This window comes from Rhea americana, unplaced genomic scaffold, assembly GCF_003343005.1.
Source record: "Rhea americana isolate MKP2758 unplaced genomic scaffold, rheAme1 scaffold_3, whole genome shotgun sequence".
Lineage (NCBI taxonomy): Eukaryota > Metazoa > Chordata > Aves > Rheiformes > Rheidae > Rhea > Rhea americana.
The window spans coordinates 12554061-12577518 of NW_028186423.1; the positions used below are offsets into that span (position 1 = coordinate 12554061).

At 37.8% G+C, this 23458-nt stretch overlaps 1 protein-coding gene across 13 annotated transcripts in view; it reads left to right on the forward strand.

Annotated features, from left to right (window-relative positions):
- LMO7 (LIM domain 7) overlaps positions 1-23458 on the forward strand; it is a 131161-nt gene that overhangs the window by 26486 nt on the left and 81217 nt on the right. For 9 of the 13 annotated variants that reach the window (XM_085309512.1, XM_085309513.1, XM_085309514.1 and 6 more), the window contains exons 2-3: positions 8937-9003; positions 12233-12302. In XM_085309512.1, the coding sequence (XP_085165638.1) occupies positions 8937-9003; positions 12233-12302 (137 nt within the window). Of the gene's footprint in view, positions 1-8936; positions 9008-12232; positions 12303-23458 lie in introns of all 13 variants that reach the window. The other 4 variants (XM_085309524.1, XM_085309519.1, XM_085309523.1 and 1 more) reach the window with 1 other exon arrangement.

Sequence of the window (23458 nt, forward strand, 5' to 3'; positions counted from 1 at the left end):
TCGCTCATTGTCCATCTGTTGACTTGTTAATGAGCTAAGTAAACCTGGTGAAATGGAGTGGAAAACTGTGTGTATCTAGAAGGAGATGTGCGAGTCCAGGAATGTGGTGGCAGGAGAGACGACGGGCTTAGGCGGCCCTTGGTTCCCCAAACTGGAGGCATGTACGTGCATGAGAGAGGGGATTTGGCAAATGTTTGTGACTGAAGTTTACTCAGATGTCTCAGTATGCCACTGAAAATGCTGCTTCCAGTAACAACTGAAAAACCAAAAAGACTGAAAAAGCTCCAGTAATAACAAGAAGCTACTTACATGCATGAATAACCTAAGTATGAGAAAGCAATTATACCTAAAGCATTTCCCTGTTGTGTATGAGAAAGCAATTATACCTAAAGCATTTCCCTGTTGTGTATGAGAAAGCAATTATACCTAAAGCATTTCCCTGTTGTGTACATATTCTGTTATCTGATGCTTTTTTCCTTCTGTTGAATATTACTATAAAATCTTACAGTTCTGTCCCTGGTTAGCTCACTAATGTTCCCTCCTATAGCACCAATATATTTACAGTGTTAATACTTTTGATTTTTCATATATTTTAGATCATTAGATACTCCCAGGACTAGTAAAGCAGTCTAAGTTTAAAAGATAACCATAACTTGGGACCAAAATACATTGTTTGTGGCAGTCTCATTGTCACTGTCTGTCACCTACATAAGCAATCCCAACAGGGACCGATTTCCAAATAGCAGCAAAGGTTTAGCATATTTTTCTTCATTAGTGTAAGCGAAGATACTGCTTTCTTTTAAGGTCCCTCCTACAAAATAAATGCTGCTTGTATGGAAACTTGCAGCATATCCTGTCTGACCTGGATGAACAGGACTAGTAAGATTAAGCTACAAATTTAGGATATATGAGCATCAGAAGACTTTTTATAGCTTGTGTTAATCTTATGTTTGAAACAAACAAGAACTAAATATTTGAAGATTCAATTACAGTAAAGGGAAGACATCTATTAAAATACTAATGGATTAAAATGTTAGATAAATGTTACTTTAGTACCTCTGCAGCAAAAATGTCTATTTGTATTTGCTCTGATCCTTTAAAACGTAAATATTTTTCCCTAGACAAATTTAAGATCTCCACTGTTAATATTTCAAGTTATGCCCTACTTTAATTGAAACATGTAAAAACAGCATCTTGTTCTCATTCATCTGAAATGAAAGCATTGTTTCCTGTGTTATAAACTTTGTTTTTTCCCTCTTTAGGAAAAGCAATGGTATGGACAGATTTTACATGGAGGGTTGCGTGGTTCTGTGTGTTCTCCCCTTCCCCCCCCCCTTTAATTTACGTTAGTTATCTGAGCTGGAGGTTCTCGGTGGCAGATGTGGGCAGTCACCTCGTTAGTCACCTCTGTGTGTGTGTGTGTCGGGCAGCGGGATGGCCGGGTCGGTTCGCGCGTTAAACCTCGGTCGGGACGAAGTCCGAGCGCCAGCCTTGCCCGCGGCGTGCTGGGGCGCAGCGGCGTGCCTGCAGCCGGCTTCCCTGGGTACKTGCGTCTCGGGACTCGATTGCTCTGGTGGCTTCGGGGTGGCGGGAATTGGGTGCGAGTTTGCTTGGCTTTGGTTTCGTTTTTGTTACAACATTAAAATGCGAAGTCGTTCCGGTGACTAGAAAGCAGCGCGTTTCCTGAATGTGCCCCCCGCGCTTGCCGATGAGGGGGAGAGTGGGGACGGAGGCCCTAATCCAACTTCGGGCCAGTAGGCAGCTCAGTTGTCTTTGCTGACCRATTTCTGTGTAGGCAGTTGCACTTCTGCAAAAGCTGCTTCTGTTGTTGTCTGTGTGTGTGTCTTCTCCGTGTTCCCACGAGTCCTGCTTGGTAAGCTGTTTTGTTGCTGATGCATGTTTTGGATGTGTTTTGTTTTGTTTTTGTTTTTTCTTTTTTTTTTTTCCCTCCCCATAGTGCTTTTATTTCAACCTCCCAAGGAGTTGTTCAGAGTGTGTTGATTTTCCTGTCCAGGGCAACCTTTCTGTTGTTGTCTCGCTGTATCGCCCAGGTTGATGCTATAGAGTAGTCCGGCTGCGATGTGGCCCCACACAGGCTCACTTGGCTCTTGATCACTTCGTCTCCAGTTTGCAAAGCTGTTCATGACTTTAGGTCAGGTAGCAACCAGTGCAGCGCTGAAGAGGTAAATGGYTCAGAAAAAAGGTTTAAGAAATGGAATATACATAAAGATTTGTTTTCAAAGTAGATAAATTAAAGCTTTGGCTAGAATGGGAGCACATAAGTTATRAAACATGAATATTAAGATATTTAAGCACCTAAACGGTGTTCACCACTTCTTATTTCACTTTTTAAATAACCATTCCTTCCTAAATTTCATTCTCTGTGTAAGCTGAACTTTTTTCTACAGCTGGCAAAAGTGTCATCCAACTCCAGTGTGCCACCATTATGATTYGAATTGCTTTGAAAAGYATCTTTCAGTAACCCTTTTTTTATATACACTTATTGGCTGCAAAGATTTTTCTTTTAAGGGCAAATTGAACATTTGGGATGTTCTTGCATGACAACTTTATTTTTCAGTTTCTTTGTTTAACTAGGAGCCTTTAAGGTTAAGGGGTCCCCTGCCACTTCTATAACCAACTTTTAAAAAAAAAATATGCAGTTCATCTGGCAAATTTTAAAATAAAATACTCCTTACTGCTTCAGAAAGATGTATAAATATCCACTTTTATTTGGCTGAAATTAATTGCACATACAGATGAATAAGTAAATGTTTGGCTAAGGTTGAAATGGGCATGTATCAACTAGGATAGCAGCTTTAGAACTAGTTTGCATTCAGAATGTTTATGGAACTAATAGTTATTTCATTTATTTGAAATTTGAATGTAATGATATAAAATTCAATTTGAGCCGTTTCTAGTCATTTAAACTTTACTTTGCCATTGCAAGTTTTACGTCCGACAAGAACATCTACTTCCTTTTAGTTTATGGTGCTAATCAGCGTATACAATAGTTTTTTTTTTTTAACAGGCAAACAATTAAGAGACTAAATATATTTTATTTGACACTTGTCAATGCAATAATCAGGATAAACAACATCTTTCTAGCATTTGTGGGATGCCTTGCTTGATCTCAAATRTTTCTTGGAAATATCCTTGCTTTTTCTGCAATACTGTTTTCTTAAGCCAGAGAGATCCTCCTATAAGTATTGGAGGAAAAATTTCACTGCCATACCTGAGATTGTTGACAATTTTTCTGGCAAATTACATATAAAAAAAAAAAAATCAAGGTGTAAGTAGCTGATGAGCAGAGACCCATGCTTCTCATACCAGCCATACCGGTAATCCTGTTGCCTCCTTGCTTTTTCTTTGCTCATTGTTTTTGTTCATATTTTGTTAAAAAAAAAAATATATGCTTTTTAGAGAGATTTGGCATGTTGTTTTTAGGAGGCATACCACAGCAAGACCCCATCATTATGATGATGATRATATAAAATAACAGTAAAAGTTTTCAATAATCATTTTTTTCCCTTTATAAATATCTGCTCTGATTTATTATCAAAGGAAATTTTGACTGAAGGTTGGAGAACTTCAACATCCCTTGAGCTGAAATTATGTTTAGGGATTTGGGATGTAGAGTAAAACAGGATGACTTTGCTCTGAGTAATACAGCAGGAATTATTCCAGTTTAAAAAAAAGTCTTATGGATGCAGAAAGGAGTGTTCGTATTGACCAGCATATTATGATCAATGACAAAAATACTCATCTCTTCCTGCCTATTTACTTTTGCTGTGTAATTAGATCATATGGCCAGTTTATTGATGGGCATTTTTCTTATTTTCTGCCACCCAGGTCTTTTCCTCAATGGAGTCTTGCCTGTCATGGATTTTAGCAATGAATTGTGAGGACTTTATATGAGGACCTTTGCTTYGTAGTCTCAAATCCAGGCATTGCTYTTGACTCCTGCAATACTGTTAGGGTAGGCAACATCGCAAGTTCGTGGCTACAGTTTACAGGGAAAAGGTTCTGTGACTACCATGTCCTTGAGCACTTACTGCTGTCTTGGGTGTCTGCTGGACCATAAATTAAACGTGTTTTGAAAGGAAGATAGAATAGTTTCCTGTATGACCGTGACTGTTTTGGACCACACATTTCTTCCAGCTAACAGAGGTGAAATACCAGCAGAGTTTTCTGTCAGGGAAGATACAAATGCCTATGCCTTCCTGCATGACTTCTGTCATGTAGAATAGAGATTTGGCCTATTCAGAAATGAGCTGCTCTTTTCCACTGCTTGACTTTGAGAAAGCTAGTAACTGCCATGGCTGGGCTGTTTGCTGTCAAGCAAAAGGTGCCCACATGGTGCCTTGCTTGATTTTGTCGGTTGTGTGTTCAGGGCTGTGTGTGCAGCAACTATCATCTGCCCTATCATCCTGATCGTCTGGGAGGGATTCTGAGATCCCTGCTGCAACAAACTGACTTTTGAAGACATTCAGAGAGGAAGAACAAGTGGGAGGAGAAGTCTGTCTGGGTGGAAAGTCTGAAAAGGCCAAACACCACAAGCTCATCTTTTCAAAGAATAGTGGCGGTATTTTTGTTGACAGCTGCCACTTTCACCACTTAAGGACAAGCTTGTTTCCAGCACTACAAGTAGCTATGAAAGAGGGAGGTAGGAACTTCCACAGGTCTTCACATAATGTATCTGAAGGTTCCCCACCAAGCTCCTGCCAATTGTCACAGTCCAGGAGAACCACCAGTTCCTATAGATATTCAAAACCTGCCAGACTGAGAGATAATGGCACAGACCCAGCTCTGCCTAGGTGGGCACGGTGATAGGATCTAGGGAAGCTGGCATGCATAGCCTTAATTCTGTTCTGGAGACTGTYCCACAACATCAGACTTGTATTGTTATTCTAGTTTGCATGTGGATGCGGGTTTTCTTTAACTTGGCTCTTCTTGCTGCAGGCTGAGTTGGGAACCTGAGGTTCATAAATCAATTTAGTGTCCTCGAGGTCATTGCGTGATTAATTGCTTGCCTGGTGAGATCCCGTTGTGACCCAATATTAARGATATTTGTCATACACTGTTCAGAATCTGTTTTGAATCTTCCATCCCTAACCTACATCAGGGAGTTCTGCACTTTATGCTGATACAATTAGCATTTATCAAATCAGGATGTGGGATCCTWTTATTCATTTGAGTTGATATAGTCTAAACGGGGCTGACTGGGGAGACGCCAGCTTTGGTGTTTTCACCATAGCAAAATTGAAAGGGGAAGCCTGCAGCTTCCTTATGTTTTTGTGACCTATGGCCTGTGCGTGAGAGGCAAGCCGTTTAAATGCTTCTCCGATCTATCCGGAAAGCTGCCTTTCTCAACCATTTGTATTGAAACACACCAATTTGACGTGAACACCATGAATGTTTTATTAACATTGAAAAACTTTCACCTTTTTAATTATTTTTAAGGCAAGAAAGAACTATTAGCATCAGCTGCATTTGGCCTTCAGTGGGACAGGCCAAATGTTAATTTTTGGCTTGAGGCATATAGTTAGTATATTGTACATTGTGCTTTTTCTTCAGTCTACTCATGATTTCAATTTTGTGCCATGTTCAGAGTGTCTAATCTTGGTTACTCCTTCTTGTCTCTTTCTAGAGAAATTACAGCAAACTTCAACTTAATCCTGTATGCATAAGGATTTTTAAATATGCTTAAATTCTTGTGAAGGCTTGATTTGCATACTATTTGAAGTAAATTGCTTGGATCTGGAAATTGCAAGTTACCAAAGTTATAGAGGATGCTTTCTTCCAAAAATTAAACTGTTTTATAGTAGCAGTTAAGTGTGATTTATTATAGTCTTCTACTTAAGTCATTGCCCTCTGTCTATTAAACAAGCAAAAAAAGACGGAATAGATGAAGGAAGGATTTACAATTTGTAAAGACGTGGTGCTCAAAGATGGATAAAATTGCTTTTGCAAGATATTTCTTTTATTGTTTGGTGGATCATGTGATCCAGGTGGCTGAGAAAAGTCCAAAATCAATTACGTCTATTACATAAGTGTACCACACCCAATAAAACCTGTTTTAATGAATAAACAGTGACTCAGAAATCACAGACATTGTTTGGAGATGTAATATCTGAGGGTGAGATTCATTTAATCTTAGGCTCTTAAGCTAGAGAAGTCTGAGCCAGTCAATGAGTATTTGAAGTTTTTGTTTTGTTTTTAAATGATACCCATTTCCTGTGTGGACTATAGTTATAGCTATGTTTGATCTGTTGCAGCATGTATGAACTGGACAAAAGTCCTTTCTGAGAAAAGTTTTCTGACCCTGTATGACAGCTTGGTTTAAAATAGAGTACTTCTTTCTGTGACATCAACAAAACCACGGTGTTGCATAATTTGGAAAATGTTTCGGTTTCAGGTCGTCAGTATTAAATTGTTCCCAGAAAAATACTTTTTAATTACTTAATTATTAGTTATCCTTTGCAAGTCGGTGTTAGCAAAAGCTGCTGTGGCTATACTGATGCTTTATTTTCATGTCACCACACCATGTAGTCTTCAGAATCATAAGGTCAGTTAAACAGCTTCATCCTGTCTAACTAATCCATGTGGAGTGTCACAAACAGTTTACTTGAGATACTTCCAGTGTAAAGGTGTCTTATGTTAATTGGTAATTAAGAAGCCTGTAAGTCTAATACTAGCAATCTCGTTCTAACTTGGTCTTGCTTGTAGTTTGGAGGTGGCTTCCTGCTAGCTGAGATCATGTGCCAGGACACTGTGTTCCACTCACCATTTTGGAGAATTACTTCTTCTTGGTTTTGTTTTTTACTTGGAAACGAGCACAGGATGCGCCTTTGAACTGTGAGATGTACTGCTGTGTGCCACCTCTGTGTCCTGGAGGGCCTGTGCTGAAGTATAATGAGTCTTCAACGACAGACACATGCTTCTTGAGTCCTTGAGAGTAACCTCTTAGGAGTGACCTCCTTAGGTACATGCAGTGCTAAATTATTAAGGAATTTGGACCTGAGGACTGTTTGCAGAAACATAAGGCATTCCAGCTTGGGGATAGGCCCGACTCTAGTGCAGTGACATTACCCGAAAGAAATGTATTGCCTTCTGCTGCGTGCATGACTTGTAAGTTGTCCATATTAAATCAAACGCTTGCACTGTGTAGATAGGTATCAGAGGAAACTCTAAAATGAGAATAGCTTGTGTATTTTGCAAATTGAAGCTTGAAACCCAACCCCAAAGCTTAGACCAAGTCCTGCAACTCCCACAGTAGCATGATTGTACTGCATAGCATGCACGTTTTAAATTTCTTACAAATTAATCCCTTTATTCTACAAATAAGCTAATCTGGGGAACACAAACACTTGCATTTAAACTTTTAATGCTGTTTTTTCACAGGCTACTTTTCTCAAGAGTTGCTGTCACAAAATAAAGCAACTTTTGATACAAGCTTGGATGTAAAAGACCTTATTTTGTTTGAGATAGCAGTGTTTTTGAAATGCTTTGTTTTTCTAAGTGATTCTTGAAAATGATATCACTAAGATGCAACATCTATTCTTTTTCTAACAATAGTCTGTTTCTATAGCCTGTTTCTATAGAAAACTGTATAAACTACAGTTCACCCAGGGGAATTGATCCTTTGTTGTTAAAAGCCGAGGGTTTTCTCCCCCACCCCAGCAGTGTTAACATTTTTCATGTCTTGAGTTGGTCTGTCATCATTCTTTCTCTCTCTCTCTCTCTTTTTTTTTTTTTTTTTTTTTTTTTTTTTTTTTTGTGTGAAATACAAGACTAAAGCTTTAAATCCAAAAAGTCTTTTGGAATATCTATTTTTTTTCAATAGCAAGTTTAAAATTAGGTTATTCTTAATCCAATAAAATTATGTAAAAACTAATTGTTTAAGTTTTAGGATTTCTGGTGCTAACTTAGAGGGGAAAAAAATTAACAAGTCTTAAGAGTTCACTCCTCTCCCTTGCTTCTTTATTAAGCAAGCATGAACCTTAGCTCAATTCTTTCACCGCTAATTTCCCTAATTTTGGTAAGCAATAACTTTGGTCTGGTTACATATAGATTCCCCAGCACTTTTAATTTGTGTACCTGAAGTTCTGTGCAGTGCTAGGGACAGCCAGCATCCCCAAAAGGAGGTTCATAACAATCAGGTGACTAAATCTGGAGACATCTAAATTCAGCATGAAGTGCACTTCTTAGTATTTGATTCCTACATGAAACTGGGGTAAAACCCTCTTTTGGACTGTTTTGGAAATATTTCTTTCTCGCCTGTGAGCTGATCCTAAGAAATCTGTCAGATTTGGTTGCTCCAAGGGACATGAGCCCTTGAGGGGGATCCAGAATCCAGGTGAGTTCAGACTTGAGAGGGTTGCTGCAGTGAGGGGCCCTGTCCAGAGGGAGGGAGTTGATGCTGGAGGGTTTTGGGGGTGTTTTAAGCTCCCCCCCTTTTTTTTCCCCCTTTTCTTTTTTTTCTTCCCCTTAAGGACCACAACTCATGTCAAACTGCCGTAGGTGCAAGTGGCAGAGAGAACCTATTAAAATACTTTTTGCTGTGTACCTTGAGTATATGCACTCTAAAGTGAAATAGAAGAGAAAACCCTCCTTTCCCCTGCCCTTTGTTTCAAATTTGTTACTCTTTCCAGTTTGGTGGTTATTGTATTAGAAAACAGTAAGTATTCCTGTAGAATTTAATTGAAGGCTGATCTACATTGAAGGAAACTATTTGCGGATGTTGCATTTGACTTTGAGGCATAAAGAATTTTTACTTTTTTGAAAACTTACTACTTTCAAAATTAACATAATAAGAATGAGGATAGTATGAACTAAGTGTGGAATGGAATGACCTATCTGCAATACTATTGCTTAGATACTTTTGTTAGGGCTGGTCTTGTTTGTGTGTTTTAACTACCAATTATTATTTGTTATAGACGGTTACTGGGAAAAGCTTTGGAACAGAAGATTTCCGAGCAGCTCTAGAAAATGGAGTCCTGTTGTGTGAGTGAGTATTGTGAACAAGGCACTCAGTTACCTATTACATCCACTGGTTTTTTTTTCTCTATTAAAAAAAGTTACTGTAAATTATCTGTGATGGTTGTTCTCTAAATCATGTATGCTATATACTTGTGTTAAAGAAGTTTATTTCAGAAGTGAATGTTATAACATTGTAAATTAAAGATAGTATGCATGATTTCATGTGTATATTGCTTACTAATACTCCTCTTCAGTATGAAAAATGAGAGAGGTTATTTGATCTTCTGAGGAGTTGTGACTACATCCAAATGACATGTCAGATGTCATTTAGGAATATGCATACTTTATAAAATACACACTTTTTAACAAGCACTTTAAGATGATAAAAATAAATGAACTGGATTTCAGCATGATGTAGAAATATACTTACTTGTATGGGCACATGCAGTCTTGGTTCTCCAGTACTTTCTGGACTGACTTCACTAATTTCAGTAACAGTATTGGGACATCAGCTTTTTCTTGGCTATTTTCTTTAAAAAAGCTTCCTTGTGCTTATATATTACAGTCTTGCAATAATGGGACTTGTCTGGTTTGGTTGCTAGACTGAATCAGAGGTGTGAAGTGTCCACTTGTCAGGTCTCTTCCATGCATCTGTAACTGGTTCTATACTTATTAGAACAGGATTCCAAGATTGCCAGCAGCGCTAATCCCTCAGGGTTTTACAGAATGGCATGTATAAATGTCATTTGAATGCCACAAAGAAATTTTATTAGAGATTTCCCAGGGAAAATTAAAAATTCCTTGGAATCTCAGTCATTCTCAGATCAGTTACGTTCATCCAAGCTAACTTTTAGAAGTTTTCTTTTTAAATTGTTAGTATATATGAAAAATGACCAAAGTAAATGCAAATAAGCAACTTTCCTGCATCCGTCCTTCTGCAGATATTATTACCTTTTCTATCTGTTCTGTCCTTTATTCTTTTGCTTGGGCACCTCTCCTTTCAGCCTATTCTGCTCGTGCTTCTGCAGTCATCTTTCAGGGATTCACTCATATAATGTAGGTGAATTATTCTGATGAATAAATGCTGCTATAGAGAGGGAAATTGTATTTTCATTACTGATGTAATCAAATATTAACTAGTAAGAATGTCATAATAAAATAGTTTATGCTTTAAGAAGAGCTACTTTAGCTATATATTTAGTGGGACATGTATGTTATGTTCAGCTGTGGCTTTTAAATAGTGATTTTTAAGAATTGGCACTGAACTGCTATTTTCTAATCCTCAGTCTTCCTTTTTGACATTCCTTTGGCAAAAAGAATATGAGCTTCCATTTGCCAAATGCAAATCAGTTACATTTATATGTAATTAATAGCCATATGCAAGAAAACATTCTGTAATTTCTCCAGCTGAATAGTTTGCCTTAGGAGGCAAACAGCATCCTTTAAAGGAAAAGGTGCCTAATTATCTTGAACTGAATCATTTAGACATTCCCTTGTGTCATTTTAAATTTGACATACTTGAGGTAGAAGWAGTCATTTTCACAGAAATTTTATGGAAACAGATAAGAGCAAGATGTGAAAGTTTTTCAGATATCTGCTTTTGTAAAGTAAATAAAGCGCAAAATCTTAAATAAGAGGCAAACTAGAGCCAGTGTTGCTTATTACACTGGTTCAGCGCTGACATAGCTCCTTTGACTTCCAGAGGGGGGGAGTCTCTGGAAGTGATATGTTTGACTTAAAYTACAGCAGATCAGATTTATACTTCCACCATATTCCTGTAGCAGCCCAGTTGCGTTGTTTGGCACACTGACTGACCAAGYGTGCAAGTTAGCTGGTTGGCTGATCAGTAGCTGACAAAAATCATCTTACAGTATAGTAGATCTCCTATGCATATATTAGCAGAAGAAAGCCATTAAAGTTATCCTAATTGCATGCTATGTCATATTTTAAAGTACATTAAAGCTAATAAAAATGATGCATATGGAAGATTAAGCACTCTTTTTAGAATTGCACTCAAAACAGATAACTACTTTTTTTGTGCAAAAGTCATCAGAAGTATTCTGTTTAGCAAATAGTTTGTAATTTAGAAATCTCAGGACCTGCAGCCATTCTTTCCTTTTCTGAAAGCATTTAGAAATCCATCTTCCATTCAATTTTGTTTACATAAGTGCCATTGTTTTTCTTTGTTTTTCTAAATAAATATGCTGTTTAAGTTTAAAAAAAAAGAAAAAAACACACGCGCGCGCACACACACACAGACACGCACGCACACACGCACTACTTTTCACCCACATAGTTTTAAACTCCAGGTCTCAACTTTGCATTGGTGTGGGTAGATGACAAAAAGATGCTTTATGGCCAGACCCTCTACCCACAGACTTGTAGCAATAAACTGAGGAAGTAAGTCCAAAATCCACAAAAGTATTTAGGCAGATGGAATCTACAGGGTGTCCTGAGAATCTAGTTCTGTTTGTCCTGTGCTCTGTGTGATTTTAAATGAACCAGACATTTTCCCTACCTCAGTGACTGAAACCCAGAGAATATGGATATGAGGAATCCTGTGTATTTGCGTCTTTGCCTCATCTTTGCACAGCCAGATGTGTGTTCGAGTTTGTATAATCACTAGTGATGCATTTGTCCATCTAATCTTAGTTTAATTATGAATCCTAGAAAACATAGGGTAGTGATACTGTGAAGAAAAATTACAGTTGCAATCTCAGCCAGAAGTATTTTACTTTGCACATCATGTAATAAAAATGGTGGTTATGCACATCATACTGGGATTGACAGTGACACAAATTCCTGTGCTTACAGGAATTTCAGAACTTTCACAATGAAAATTAATATTTTGATTTTTAGTATCTGCTACATCAGAACTTTTATCAGAAAATTCTTAGATGGGAAACTTGAGTCTGATTAACATTACCACGCATGCACTTATGGCTCCATTTCTTCCTAGAGCTAATCATGCATTTCTAATTTCTTTTTCTCACTTTGTCATTCTTAGCAACCTTTATTTTTGTGACTTGTCCTACTTTTTGCTTCTGCAATCTGTTGTTTGCTTGTTGAATTTTGGAAAACTGATTAACAAATGTGTATTACTTGGATTTACATGTTCAATTTTTTCTTGGATCAAGTCACATAAATTAGCAATATATGCAAAATATTTCTTAATAAACTCATATAATAATACTCAATAATACTCATGCTTAAAGTTGATTGCATAACAGGAATTCATGTGACTTCTTTTTAGTTTGATTAACAAGATCAAACCTGGCATCATTAAGAAGATTAATCGCCTATCAACTCCAATAGCTGGCTTGGTAAGTAATAATGTCAGATTTAGTGCCTGCATAATTTTGCTAGTGGTGTGTTTTGGGGTTTTTTGTTTTGTTCTGGCTTTTTATTTAAATGGTTGTCTTTTGTTCTTAAACAGCCTCATACACAAACTACTTCAGAAATCCTTCTGCTAGAGAATGGACAGACTAAGAAACAGTCTGTATAGCCTAAGTATTTCTAGAATTTACTTCTCCCCAAACCCATTAAAGCTTAGGTTGCACTAAAATAACCCAGATCATGTGTAGATCTCTTTAGACTTCAGTTAAGGAATTTCACAATATTTTGGTTGTAAGTCTCATTGTTGTGGAACAAAAGAAAAATCACATAGAATCATTTTATTTTCACAGTAATCTTAAAGGATTTCCTATGTGTTGCTGACAAACTTGCAGGTCAGGGACTGTAGGATAAATTTTGTAGCCATTTGGCATCATGAAAAAACAAATTCTTTAAAATTGTTCTTTACCAGTTTTTGTTGGGAAAGTAGCGTGTTTTGGGTATCTTTGTCACCATCAATGTCTCTTACTCCTATGATGAGAACTGTTTCTTTTATTTTAAAGGACTGAAGGTGAACGGGGACATATACATGATTTCTGTAACAAGTAGAAGATTCCTCCTTATGGCAAACATGCAGCCGTTATGTTGGGGAAAATATATTTAATTTCATATCGCAAGTAAAATGCAAAACATCTGCTGATACTTCTAATTATACATTTTAAAGGCATAAAATGCCTACTTTTGCAGGGCAACAATATGGCTGTCTAGAGAAGAAGGGGTTCTGTTGGTAACTTGGCTGATGGCCATAAGGTTGGATTAGGTTGCCATGTGTTTGTGCAAGCTCAGAATGTGCATTTCCACATGAAAGGATTGTGTGAAGCGTTAGTTGCCCTTGTCCGAGAAGCGCTCAGGGTCTTGGACTTGGGAATAATGAGTGCAGCACATTCTTTTCCCATAAAGCATCCAGGAAAGAATTCAAATTAAACCAAAATCGTCTTGGGGAAGACAGCATGGTTATTCTATTGCTAGTCTGATGGCCTAAATGGCCTCTGAAGTAGCCATTAATCCAAACCAGAAAACCATGGAATAGATTTCATTTTTGTGGTGGCTTGAATCATAACTTTGTAAACTCCCATTTATACATGCTTTTATTTTGTTTCCAGATACAAAAATTTGGAGTTATTCCTTAGGTGTGTAGTTCATATCTTGCACTTACTTGTATATTATCATTCCCTCAATTTGTTACAAGTCTGCAAAAATTCAAGAAAGGGGAGGAAGGGTGAATGAGTCTAGTTAACCAAGATTGTCCAGTGGTATTGTTGACTTAAAATATCGCTTGCAGATAATCATTGGGAGAGCTGATGTTTTGTGTTAGCTGATGGAAAAGATTTTGCATAAATATATTAATTTCAGAAGATCACGATTATGATGCCTATAACGGGAGAGAAGGTTTTCTTTCCCTTTACTTAAGAGTGTACCAGGTTTTGAAGAGACCAGCTCTCATCCCTGCATACTGTTTATTGTATTAGAAGCTATGTGGGGGGGGGAGTATCTGGAGAAACAAAAGTATTGGTACCTAACAGTCTCGGGATACTGTGAACCCACAGGATTTCAAGATGGAAAGGATTCACTCTTCCTCTTGAAGTAATTCCCAGAGTAACACGCTYTTGCTGGTAGCTTTTTTGTCTGTCTTTGAAGCATAGAAGAATAAGGCTTACAGTGCTCCTAGATGTACAGCTTGTTAAGAAATTATTTTGTAGACTTGTGTTATGTTTTGGAAATATTTTCATCATTCATAAGTTGATTCTTCCACAAATCTTCCTCTAGATTGTGTTCTCCATGGTTTTGTATATACTTCTGTGGCTTTTGTTTCTGCTGTATTCAATGCCTGTATTTCTTTAATTTGCTATTTTCCAGGCCTGTATGAGGCTTGCAAATACTGTTAGTAGGGGGACTTTTTTGTAATGAACTTTAAATTTAAAGTGTGTGGTGTATATTTTTTTTTGTTTGTTTTTTTTTCCCCTTAACGATAAATAAGTGCTTTGACTTGAATGTGGGTCTTGAAATTCCTGTGCATCTTTTCTGTAGACATCTTATGATCATGTTCTTCCCATTCGGTCTTGTTCATTGTCCTCTGGACTCATCATGCTGAGTTTGAGTCCCGAGTCATTGCCAGTTTGCCACATGGCTCAGGCTGTAACCCAGGGCTGTTAAGGAGCTGAGCTGATGGTGCGCTGGGAAGGGGTACCACTGCAGCTGTATTTGACTGTGTTTGAATGTATTTGACTTCCATATTAGCTTTTTTTTAAAGAAAATATTCTTAATACCTTATTCAAATATTCTCTTCAAATACTTAGTTTTTCAGCAGCACAGAAATAAAATGATCAACCAGCATGTTTGGTTCAGTCTCCAGCATGGCTTCATTATGTTGTTTCTTTGACTTCATGGTAATTTGAAAAAATTCTTGAGTAAAACAGGAAACAAAAGCCTATATTTGAATAATGAAGCATTCTGTTTTATATACAATATTGTGTGCTACACTTTTTGTGGGGAAATAGAGAATTGTGATGCATTAATGCTCTCATAGAATCTAATAGGAATTTCTTTATTAGCTGATCACTTAAATTCCAGGCTCATTTTAAACAACTGAAAATAAGCTTTAGCTTTCATCTTTAGTTTGATTATACTGCTGTGTAGCAAATTTGGATGTGAATTACAATGGTTCAGGTATAATCACGATGGAGTGATAAATAAGTAAATAAATGTGTTTTAATAAGTAAATACCTAAGTGAAACTTAGCATTTTTGGTCACTGAATGCCAAGTATAGTACTAATCAAACTTAAACTGATGTAACCTGATGCACTTAATTTAGAATGGCCAAAAAAATGTTGGGCTGCAGCTTGTGTTAATTCTACTTGGAAGGGAGACTATGCCCAGCCATAATGTGAAATCTTTGTAATGGCTTATTAAGGTAGTCCCACTTCCCTGGTGTTCTCAGCTATGTTCCAACCATTGCTCATGTGAGATCTAACAGTCTTATACATACGTATTTGTAAACAAGCACATATATATGTATATTACAGTTTAGAAAACTGAATTGATTCCGGAAGGGATAAGGCAAATGCCTGAGTTGCTGCAAGGAAGCAGTGGTAACAGGAGACAGAGGGCAGCGTAGACCTATCCATTGATGGTGACAACAAGCTCTTAAGTCAGCTTGGCCGGTATGTGAAATTTTTTTATCCTTATTGCAATGAGCAGGAAATAACAACTGGGAATTCCAGCTCTAACCACAGCACAGCATATTTTGCAGAACTGCTGCAGCTCAAAGCCTTGCATGTTGGTGAGTGTCAGATCATTGCCAGTTTGCCACGGGTCAGGCTGTAACCTAGGGCTGTTAAAGAGSCGAGCTGATGGTGTGCTGGGAAGGGGTACCGCTGCAGCTGTCCCGGGCTAGCTTGCCACCGCTCACCCGTGGTGAGCCACCAAGGAAATGCTGGTGCAGTTCCTGAGCTGGCTCCCTGAGCAACAGGGTGTGCAGGCCTCAGGGTACAAAGGACCAATTCCAGCTGTAGTTGTGGAGCAACGAGACTTGCTCCAAGTTGATTTTTAACAAGAGACGACAGGTTTCAGAGACAGTGCAGTTCTAGGTTTCCTGAAGGGAGCTCAGACATGAGTGAGTTTTTCTTTTCTTTTTTCTTTTAACTAGAGGGACACTGAAGGGGAGATACTTGAATGCTTGATTAATAGCCCAAGTTAATGCTTTCACTAACATTACTACATCTAAGGTGAGAGAATGCTATTTGTATAAAAACTTTCCACTGAAATAATTTCTGGGAAATGCAGAATTGACTTCTGCTTCTCTTTCCAAGTTTTACTTGGTAAGATCCACAGCTTTTTTGAGAAGTCCATATATTTTTCCTAGTGCAGCAAGGTAGGAAGGCAAAGTGGGTACAAAGCAGTCATTCCTAGTCCTTTGTTTCAGCAGGACATCGTAGGTGTAATGAAAAGTCAGAACTGTGGAGGCTGGGATTTAGCTGTCAAAGATAGCGAGTGTGYAGCCTGCCTTAAAAATCTGCTTCTGGTCCATATTTAAATGAGATAGACCTATATCTTGGAGATATGCTCAAACAAACCAAAAAACCTCTCCTACACTGATAGATCTTGTTAGGTAGATCTTTATCCCAATTGCTTTGTTTCTGTAATGGAGAAAACCCTGATTATACTTGTTCTGGAACAGCTTAAGCTATATCTAGACAATCGCAAATTAAATGATGTGCTCTATCTCCCRGAGCGATACAGCTGCCCTCAGGTACTGAAAGGCAATGTCAGACTTTTCAACATTTCTGAGGTGCGTTAAAGAGCGATCCCTGCTCCTACATTGCATCCTTTCTGATTTTATGGGCTAAGTGACCTTCTCAGGTTTCTGGATGTTTCCTTCTTTTTGTTGTTCCCCTTGCCAGGTGTTCTTCCCAAGTTTCTACTAACAGGGGGAAAATYTCAAATATTTTCTCTAGAATAAATGATTTTTTTTTCCCTAAAAGCTTATTAGTAGTAGTAGTAATGGAGGACAATCACATTATTTCTATCTGTATGCTTTTTATTACGTTGCTTTTTAAAGCTTGACTGTTTTCTTTCATATAGYACTCACATTTTAGTAGTAAAATGGTCAAAAAGAGAAAGACAGAGGCAAATATTGCAGTCTCCATGAAATGAAGTAAATTAAAAGTTACAGAGTGATTTTTTTGCTTTGAGTTCTCGGGGGAGATGGAAGTAATCAGTGCTTTGCAGAAGCAAACCCAAAGAAAGGCCAGATCTCCATAATTGGGGGGTCCCTGCCTTTTAGCTGAATCCTATCGTGTAAAATGGTTTGCATCTAGTAAGAAGAGAAGGGAACCTTACGGACTGACAACAGATCTTCCAACGAGGCTCTACCAGGCATTTTAAGAGATGCGTTGTTGGCTGCAGTATCTTTCTCCTTGAGGAACCTCACATTTGTGCCTCAGTTGGCTGAAAGCAAATGTAGAATCATACATTGGGGTGGAAGTCCTAAGAAACCCTGAGACAGTGGGAAGTTGAATGAGTTTCGTACAGTGTATATGCAACCTTGACATCAGAACAGTTTGTTGCTCAAAAGAACCRAATGTATGCCTAGTAGCAAGGCAAAGTTCTAATAAATAGAAGTTTCCATTTGACAGATAGCAAATTCAGAATGGGAGTCAATGTCTCTGGTGGGGAGTGGTGGATTGCGGGAACCCTACCTTGCACTTCCTGATGTGGCTCTTTTTTAAGACCGTGTGTGTCTCTGAATCCTGGTAATAAGGTGGAAGTTCAGCTCTGCTCTGTGGCTGGGAAACTTACTGTCACACCGAAGGCCTGAGGGCTATGGTCAAACCACAGGATAGAGAAGGCAGCTATTGGGCTAATAGGATTTAAAATAAAATGCCATTATTCTTCTATGTTTTAGATTTTATTTATATATTCTTTATTAACTGGTCATTCATTTTGTTCATGCAGAGCTGTTGCTATTCCCTTCCAGTTCTCCCAGTTTGAGTACTGGATGAAAATTAGCACAAAACATCTTATTCACAAGAAGTTCCTTAGTTCAGCTTTGGCRCATTTTTAGTAAGCTTTTGTTTGCTTTTCATACAAGAGCATAAGACCATTCATATATAGGCTATCTTAAGTTAGACTGTACACATTCAGAAAACGATATACTGGGATTTTAAGAAGGAAATTGGGGATCATCTAGGGTAAAAAGTACCCTAACCCTCTTAATAGTTTGTTGGTTTTTTTTCCCAAACCACTTACTTTCTTGGTTCATTTAGGCCCGACATGTCCTTCTGACAATCCCATATTCAACTATCTTTCCATCTCTCCTTTAATGAATTCTACTATAGCAGCACTATATAATATAACTTATTYATTTAATGTATCAGAAGGTATTAATTCCACTTGTACCAAGATAGCCAACGGAAAGTGAAGGAGAACCTCTTTACAATGGAGATTATTAGCATACAGGTGTATGTTAATATGTAAACCAATAAAGTAGATGATAAAGGTAAGAAGGGAGAAACAAGAAAAATACTAAAAAAAAGCAGAGAGAGATCAAGGCAAGGGTGGAGAAGGTAAAATGCTACCACTAAAATTACTTTTCTGAGCCTTTTTGCCTAAAACTTTGCAGAACTTGGATCCACCATGGCACATCCTTATCTTCTGTCATCAAATACAGCTGGCCAAATATCTTATGTGGGAAAGTTTTCTTGATACACTTTCTGGTGTAGGAGACTGGCATTCAAATGTCAAATTTCAGTTTCCTACTGGATGTTTTTAAACATCGTTTTGGTAGAAGCTGTACAACTCAGTCTAAATTTTGCATGTTTTATTTAGGACTTGGCCACAAAGCTCACTCTAGATAATTTAGATAAGTCTTCCATTTAGAAAACTTTAAAATGTGATGGTAATATATTAATATGACACTTTTTATTTAAAAAATGTCCTTCCTCCCCCCTCCCCAGCAGCTCTGCTTCAAAAGTGCTTTGGAATCATTCCTTCCTGCTGAAAATCCTGACTGCATTTATTTTCTCCTAKTGTCCAACTCCTGATGTTTAGTACAACCTTTATACTGATTCATGCTTTCTGTCATCTTGCGTTTTTTGTTATGTAGTTGTCTTCCTTGTTTATCCAGTTGCATAGGCAGTATTCTCATTTATCTGTGAGATGTTTATTTTTTTTCTTACCTCTTTGTAGTGTGTTTTTTGGGGGGGAGGTTGTTCTTAATATTTTGTGACTTTTAAAATCTTTTCCAACTTCTGATCTGTGAATAGGACTAGAAAGGGCTAGATCAGTATTARTAATGCTAACAGCAATTTGTGTGGAGTGAGAAAGTGAATAACGGAGAAGTGCCCCCTCGCCTTTTTCCTCTATTCCTCATGGAAAATGAAGACAAATATGCGAACATGAAATAAATTATGTATAAAAAAAAAAAAATAGTGCTGTTGGCCTTGCTTTGCTAACAAACACCAGGAAAAACAGATAGCTCAGACTAATATTATCCAAAAACTCTCACACAAAATGGCCAGCCTCATAAATTTTGGTTGAGAGCTGACTAATGAGCTAATAACCATTTGAGGATTTGCTCTGTCTAATTTCCTTGTCTAACGCTGCTTTTTGCAGTGATGAGGGGGTTAGAAATGCTGAGGAAGGCATAATGAAGAGCGATTTGAAGCATRACTTTTTCTTTGGAAGTTTTCAGAAGCCTTTCTGACAAGTCCCAGCCCACGTAATAGCTAGGGGAGCAGTGAACTCTGCCTCGAGTCCTGCCTTCCATTTCCTTCATGGCTGAGACATGTCCTGTGATTTTGATTTTTGCCTTTGGATTGTAAGTTTGGAGGTCAAGGGCGAGTGTTTATGCAGCACTTCTGCTAAGTGTGAAATCTGATGTGTTTTCACCAAGAAGCTGATTTGTCTGTGTATGGTATTGCCTGTTACAGGGCAAGACCCAAGATGATGCACATCCCTTTCTCCGAAGACTTCTAGTTACTTGACATAGTCTTAACTTCTGCAAATGCAGATTTTGCTTTTACAAAAACAACTATTGTTTCTTGTGATTATTTTTTTAAACAACTTCAGTATGCCTAAAACTTAAGAATAGGAAGAAAGTGAAAGTGAACAAATAACGCTGCGCATATCTTGTGCACTTCACCCAGCTTCCCATCATATGCGCTTTCCTTTATAGGCACCCTATAAATTTTCTGCAGGCTCAGGATCATTTCAAATGATAAAAAATGAGTTTGTTTGCCTCTTTATAATAGCTGTTATTTTCTTCATTTAATATTCTTTTTATGCTGCAGGTAACATAATGCCTCCTGTGAAGTGTTGGTTTTGTTTTTCTGGTGGAAAGCAAGAGGGTTTTAATGAGTAAACTAATTGCAAGGAAGGACAGTGTAGTTCTAAGTAATAGTATTTTACAATACTTAAACAGATTGAGATACTGTATTCCTCATACTTCTTTTTTGACTTTTTGTTTTTTCCCCCTAGTACTCCAGCCTGATATTGTGCTTAGCTGGAAACTGGTCTCCTATGGCAAATGGTATAATTTTTTTTTTAAATGCTGAGGTGCATTTTATTATGTAGCGGTATGTTTATTGCACTGTTTTAAGTTAGTGCCACAATATCTTCAGATTCTTAAAGTGTTTAAATAGATGAGGACTTCTACTTGACTGTTACTGCCTTAAGTATCTACTTTTGTTCTGACAAGTAAAATTAGGTGGGAGGGGAAACTTTTTCTTTGATCARTGGTCCAGCTGAAGTGCTGAAACAAGTTTCCTGGATGTAAAAGACATATGTTAGTCTGAGAAAAGATCTTTCAGCTTGCATAGCATTTGCAATATAACCACCAAACAGTGCGTAAAATTATTCAGTTATTGAATCCTAGGGAGATTTTTGTAAGTACTATGAAAAAGGCAATCAAATATTAACATGTTTATTTTCAGTGTAGCTTTTCAGTAAAATTCAAAAGTTTAAACTGCCATTACTTCAGACTGCTAAGCAGATCTTGCTTCAAATTTGGGAGAATGATGAGCACTTAAACCATGGCATGAAAATACCTAATAAAAAAAAAAAAAAAAAACAGAGGATATGACCTTTTTTTTTGTCTTTCAGTTATGAAACACTGCAGAAATCTGCTCACTATCCTTGAGAATTTAAATTAAGATTTAAAACTTTTTAAACACTTAAAATCTCTCTCTATATTAAACATTTTAAAGTACTTAGAAAATAGGCCTTTATTTTATTTCTACAGCTGAAGAAAGCAAAGCACAAACAGAAGAGTTTAAATGACTTTTCTTGAGGTCAACTGGTAAGTCAGGGCAAACATGAAATTTTGCRTCTCGGTCCTATTCTCTCATAGGCCGTGCTGCAAAACCCCAAAAGTTTGAAGTGAGTTCTGAGAACGTAAAGGATAAATCAATAGATGACATCTAGGAATGATGCAGGGTTTGATAATCATACATGTGGAACCATAAATCAGTTCTTGAGCTCTTTCTGCTGTCTCCTCGAAATAAGAATGTGGCTTGTATGAAAACATGTTTGTTAGACCATTAAGAGAGYTATATGCTGGAAAGGAAGTATGGTTATTAATAGTTAGCGACGACATTGTTATATAGTTTTTTCAATGCTTGATAGTGGGAGTATGTAATCACTGCAGAGGTTTACTAATGTTTTTGTGCCCTTCTCCTTGAAAATGTATGGTATGTTTCGGCCTTAGCTATGAATTTCCTTTAATTGTTTTTTGTTGCTGCCTAAACACTTTGAAATGTAGGGTGTGGGAAAAGAGTAGGTTGATGCAAACTCTTTGTGACATTTTTAGTAGCTGCTCGAGGTTTCTATCAGGCAGACTAAAACWCAGCTGCTGCATTAAACTGACAGTTTTTCAATAGGCGGTGATATGAAATGTGTCTGAGAGATGCTGGGAAGAAATTGCATGTGTGCAGACCCCTGAGTGTACCCCAAGAAGTAACAGCTCAGCTTCTAGCCCTGGTCTCCTGTCTTGGGATAGTAAGTGCTGGGTATATTTGACCTCTATGTGAAACAAAAATAGTATTTGGGGGATGTTTTAGACGAGATCGTACATTTCAAACTGACACTTCTGAAGAGTTACTGCAAAGAGATGTCAAAATGGTAATCAAAATAAAAATTACAGTAATCTAACTGAAAAAGTAATGATTGACATCAGGAATTTTTTTTAATATGGAAATTTTTCATTCCTCCTTCTACCCTAAACTAAAGCTCCAAAAGTATGACTTTTCCTCCAACTTACTAGCCCTTAGTAAGATTTTGTAAGTATGGTTGCCAAATAAGCTGCAGAATATTCCCATTTATCAACTCAATCAGCTGTAGTCTGTGGTGCAATCTGTCACTTAWATGCTTTTTTTTTWTTWATTTATTTCCTTAAATAACTGATGACTGTTTCTGTGTTTGTAAAGAAATGTTCCTTCCTGGCTGGAAAAAAGTGGCCACTGTGTAGAAAAGGCACACACCTTAAATTACGGTTGTGACACCTACTTGATTTCTCCTGCTTTTGCCAAGGAAATGCAGTAGTCAGTATTTCTGTGTTAAATCTTTGTTAGCTGGACACTGCAGTGCTTTTCTCTGGCTTATCAGATTTTTTGTAGTTGGTNAAAAAAAAAAAAAAAAAAAAAAACATTAGTTGCAGGCGTGATGACTTTCTACATTTTCAGCTTGTCAGCGCTGGAGATGTGTAGCTGTACGACTCGCTTCTGTGTTCGGGACAAGACTCATACCGTGTCTTTCAACACCTGTATGTACACCTCCGCACCCATGTGCCCACACTGAATTGCCCTCCTCTGGTGATGTGTGTAGAAGAGCTAATAAATACAAAGGCAGCATTAAATGCTACTTAACGTGGTCACGGAACAGTTGTGCTGCAAYGACCAAGCTGCTTTCTGTGGGGCACGAGAACGGGGATGGACGGGAGGGAGCTTGGCCCCAGTGCAAGAGCTGAGGGGGACGGAAATGCCGCTGACCTCCAAACCTGCTCAATGATCTGGGCGCGCGAGGAGTTCGGCTCTACATCGTGGGATAAGCCCTGGCAGGGCAACGGAGTTAAAGGAAGTTGCTTGCTGCTCCTTTCAGAAAACAAGATCTGTGTGGGGCTGCTGAAGGAAGCAAAGTTAGAGCACACCTCAGTTTTCCGTGAAGAAAAATGAAGTACTAAATTGTAGTCTAGAATTGGGGACTAAGCGGATCTGAGCATGCAGTTGGAGGGGCTGAGTTTTATCCATACTGAATTGTTAACCTGTGTGAGCAAAATAGAGAGGAAAAGAGAAAAAAATGTGTCTCTTAGCACACATGCTGCAGGAAATTTAGCTCAATCACAGGGATGCTACTGTCTCCCTAGGCTTCTCCAGAAAAAAATCAAAAAAAAAAAAAAAAAAAGAAAAGGTGAGCTCTGCCAAAACTTTCCGTTTCAAGAACAAGAGTTCTTTGCTGATTTTTTATTACTCATTAGGCTTGGGGGGGAAGTTTCAACTTTAAGTGGATTACTGTCATTCCAGTTCTGTGTAATGTGGTAACTTGGTGTTAGAGCATTTTACACACTTAGCTTGCGAAGTCTGTTCAGAGTGA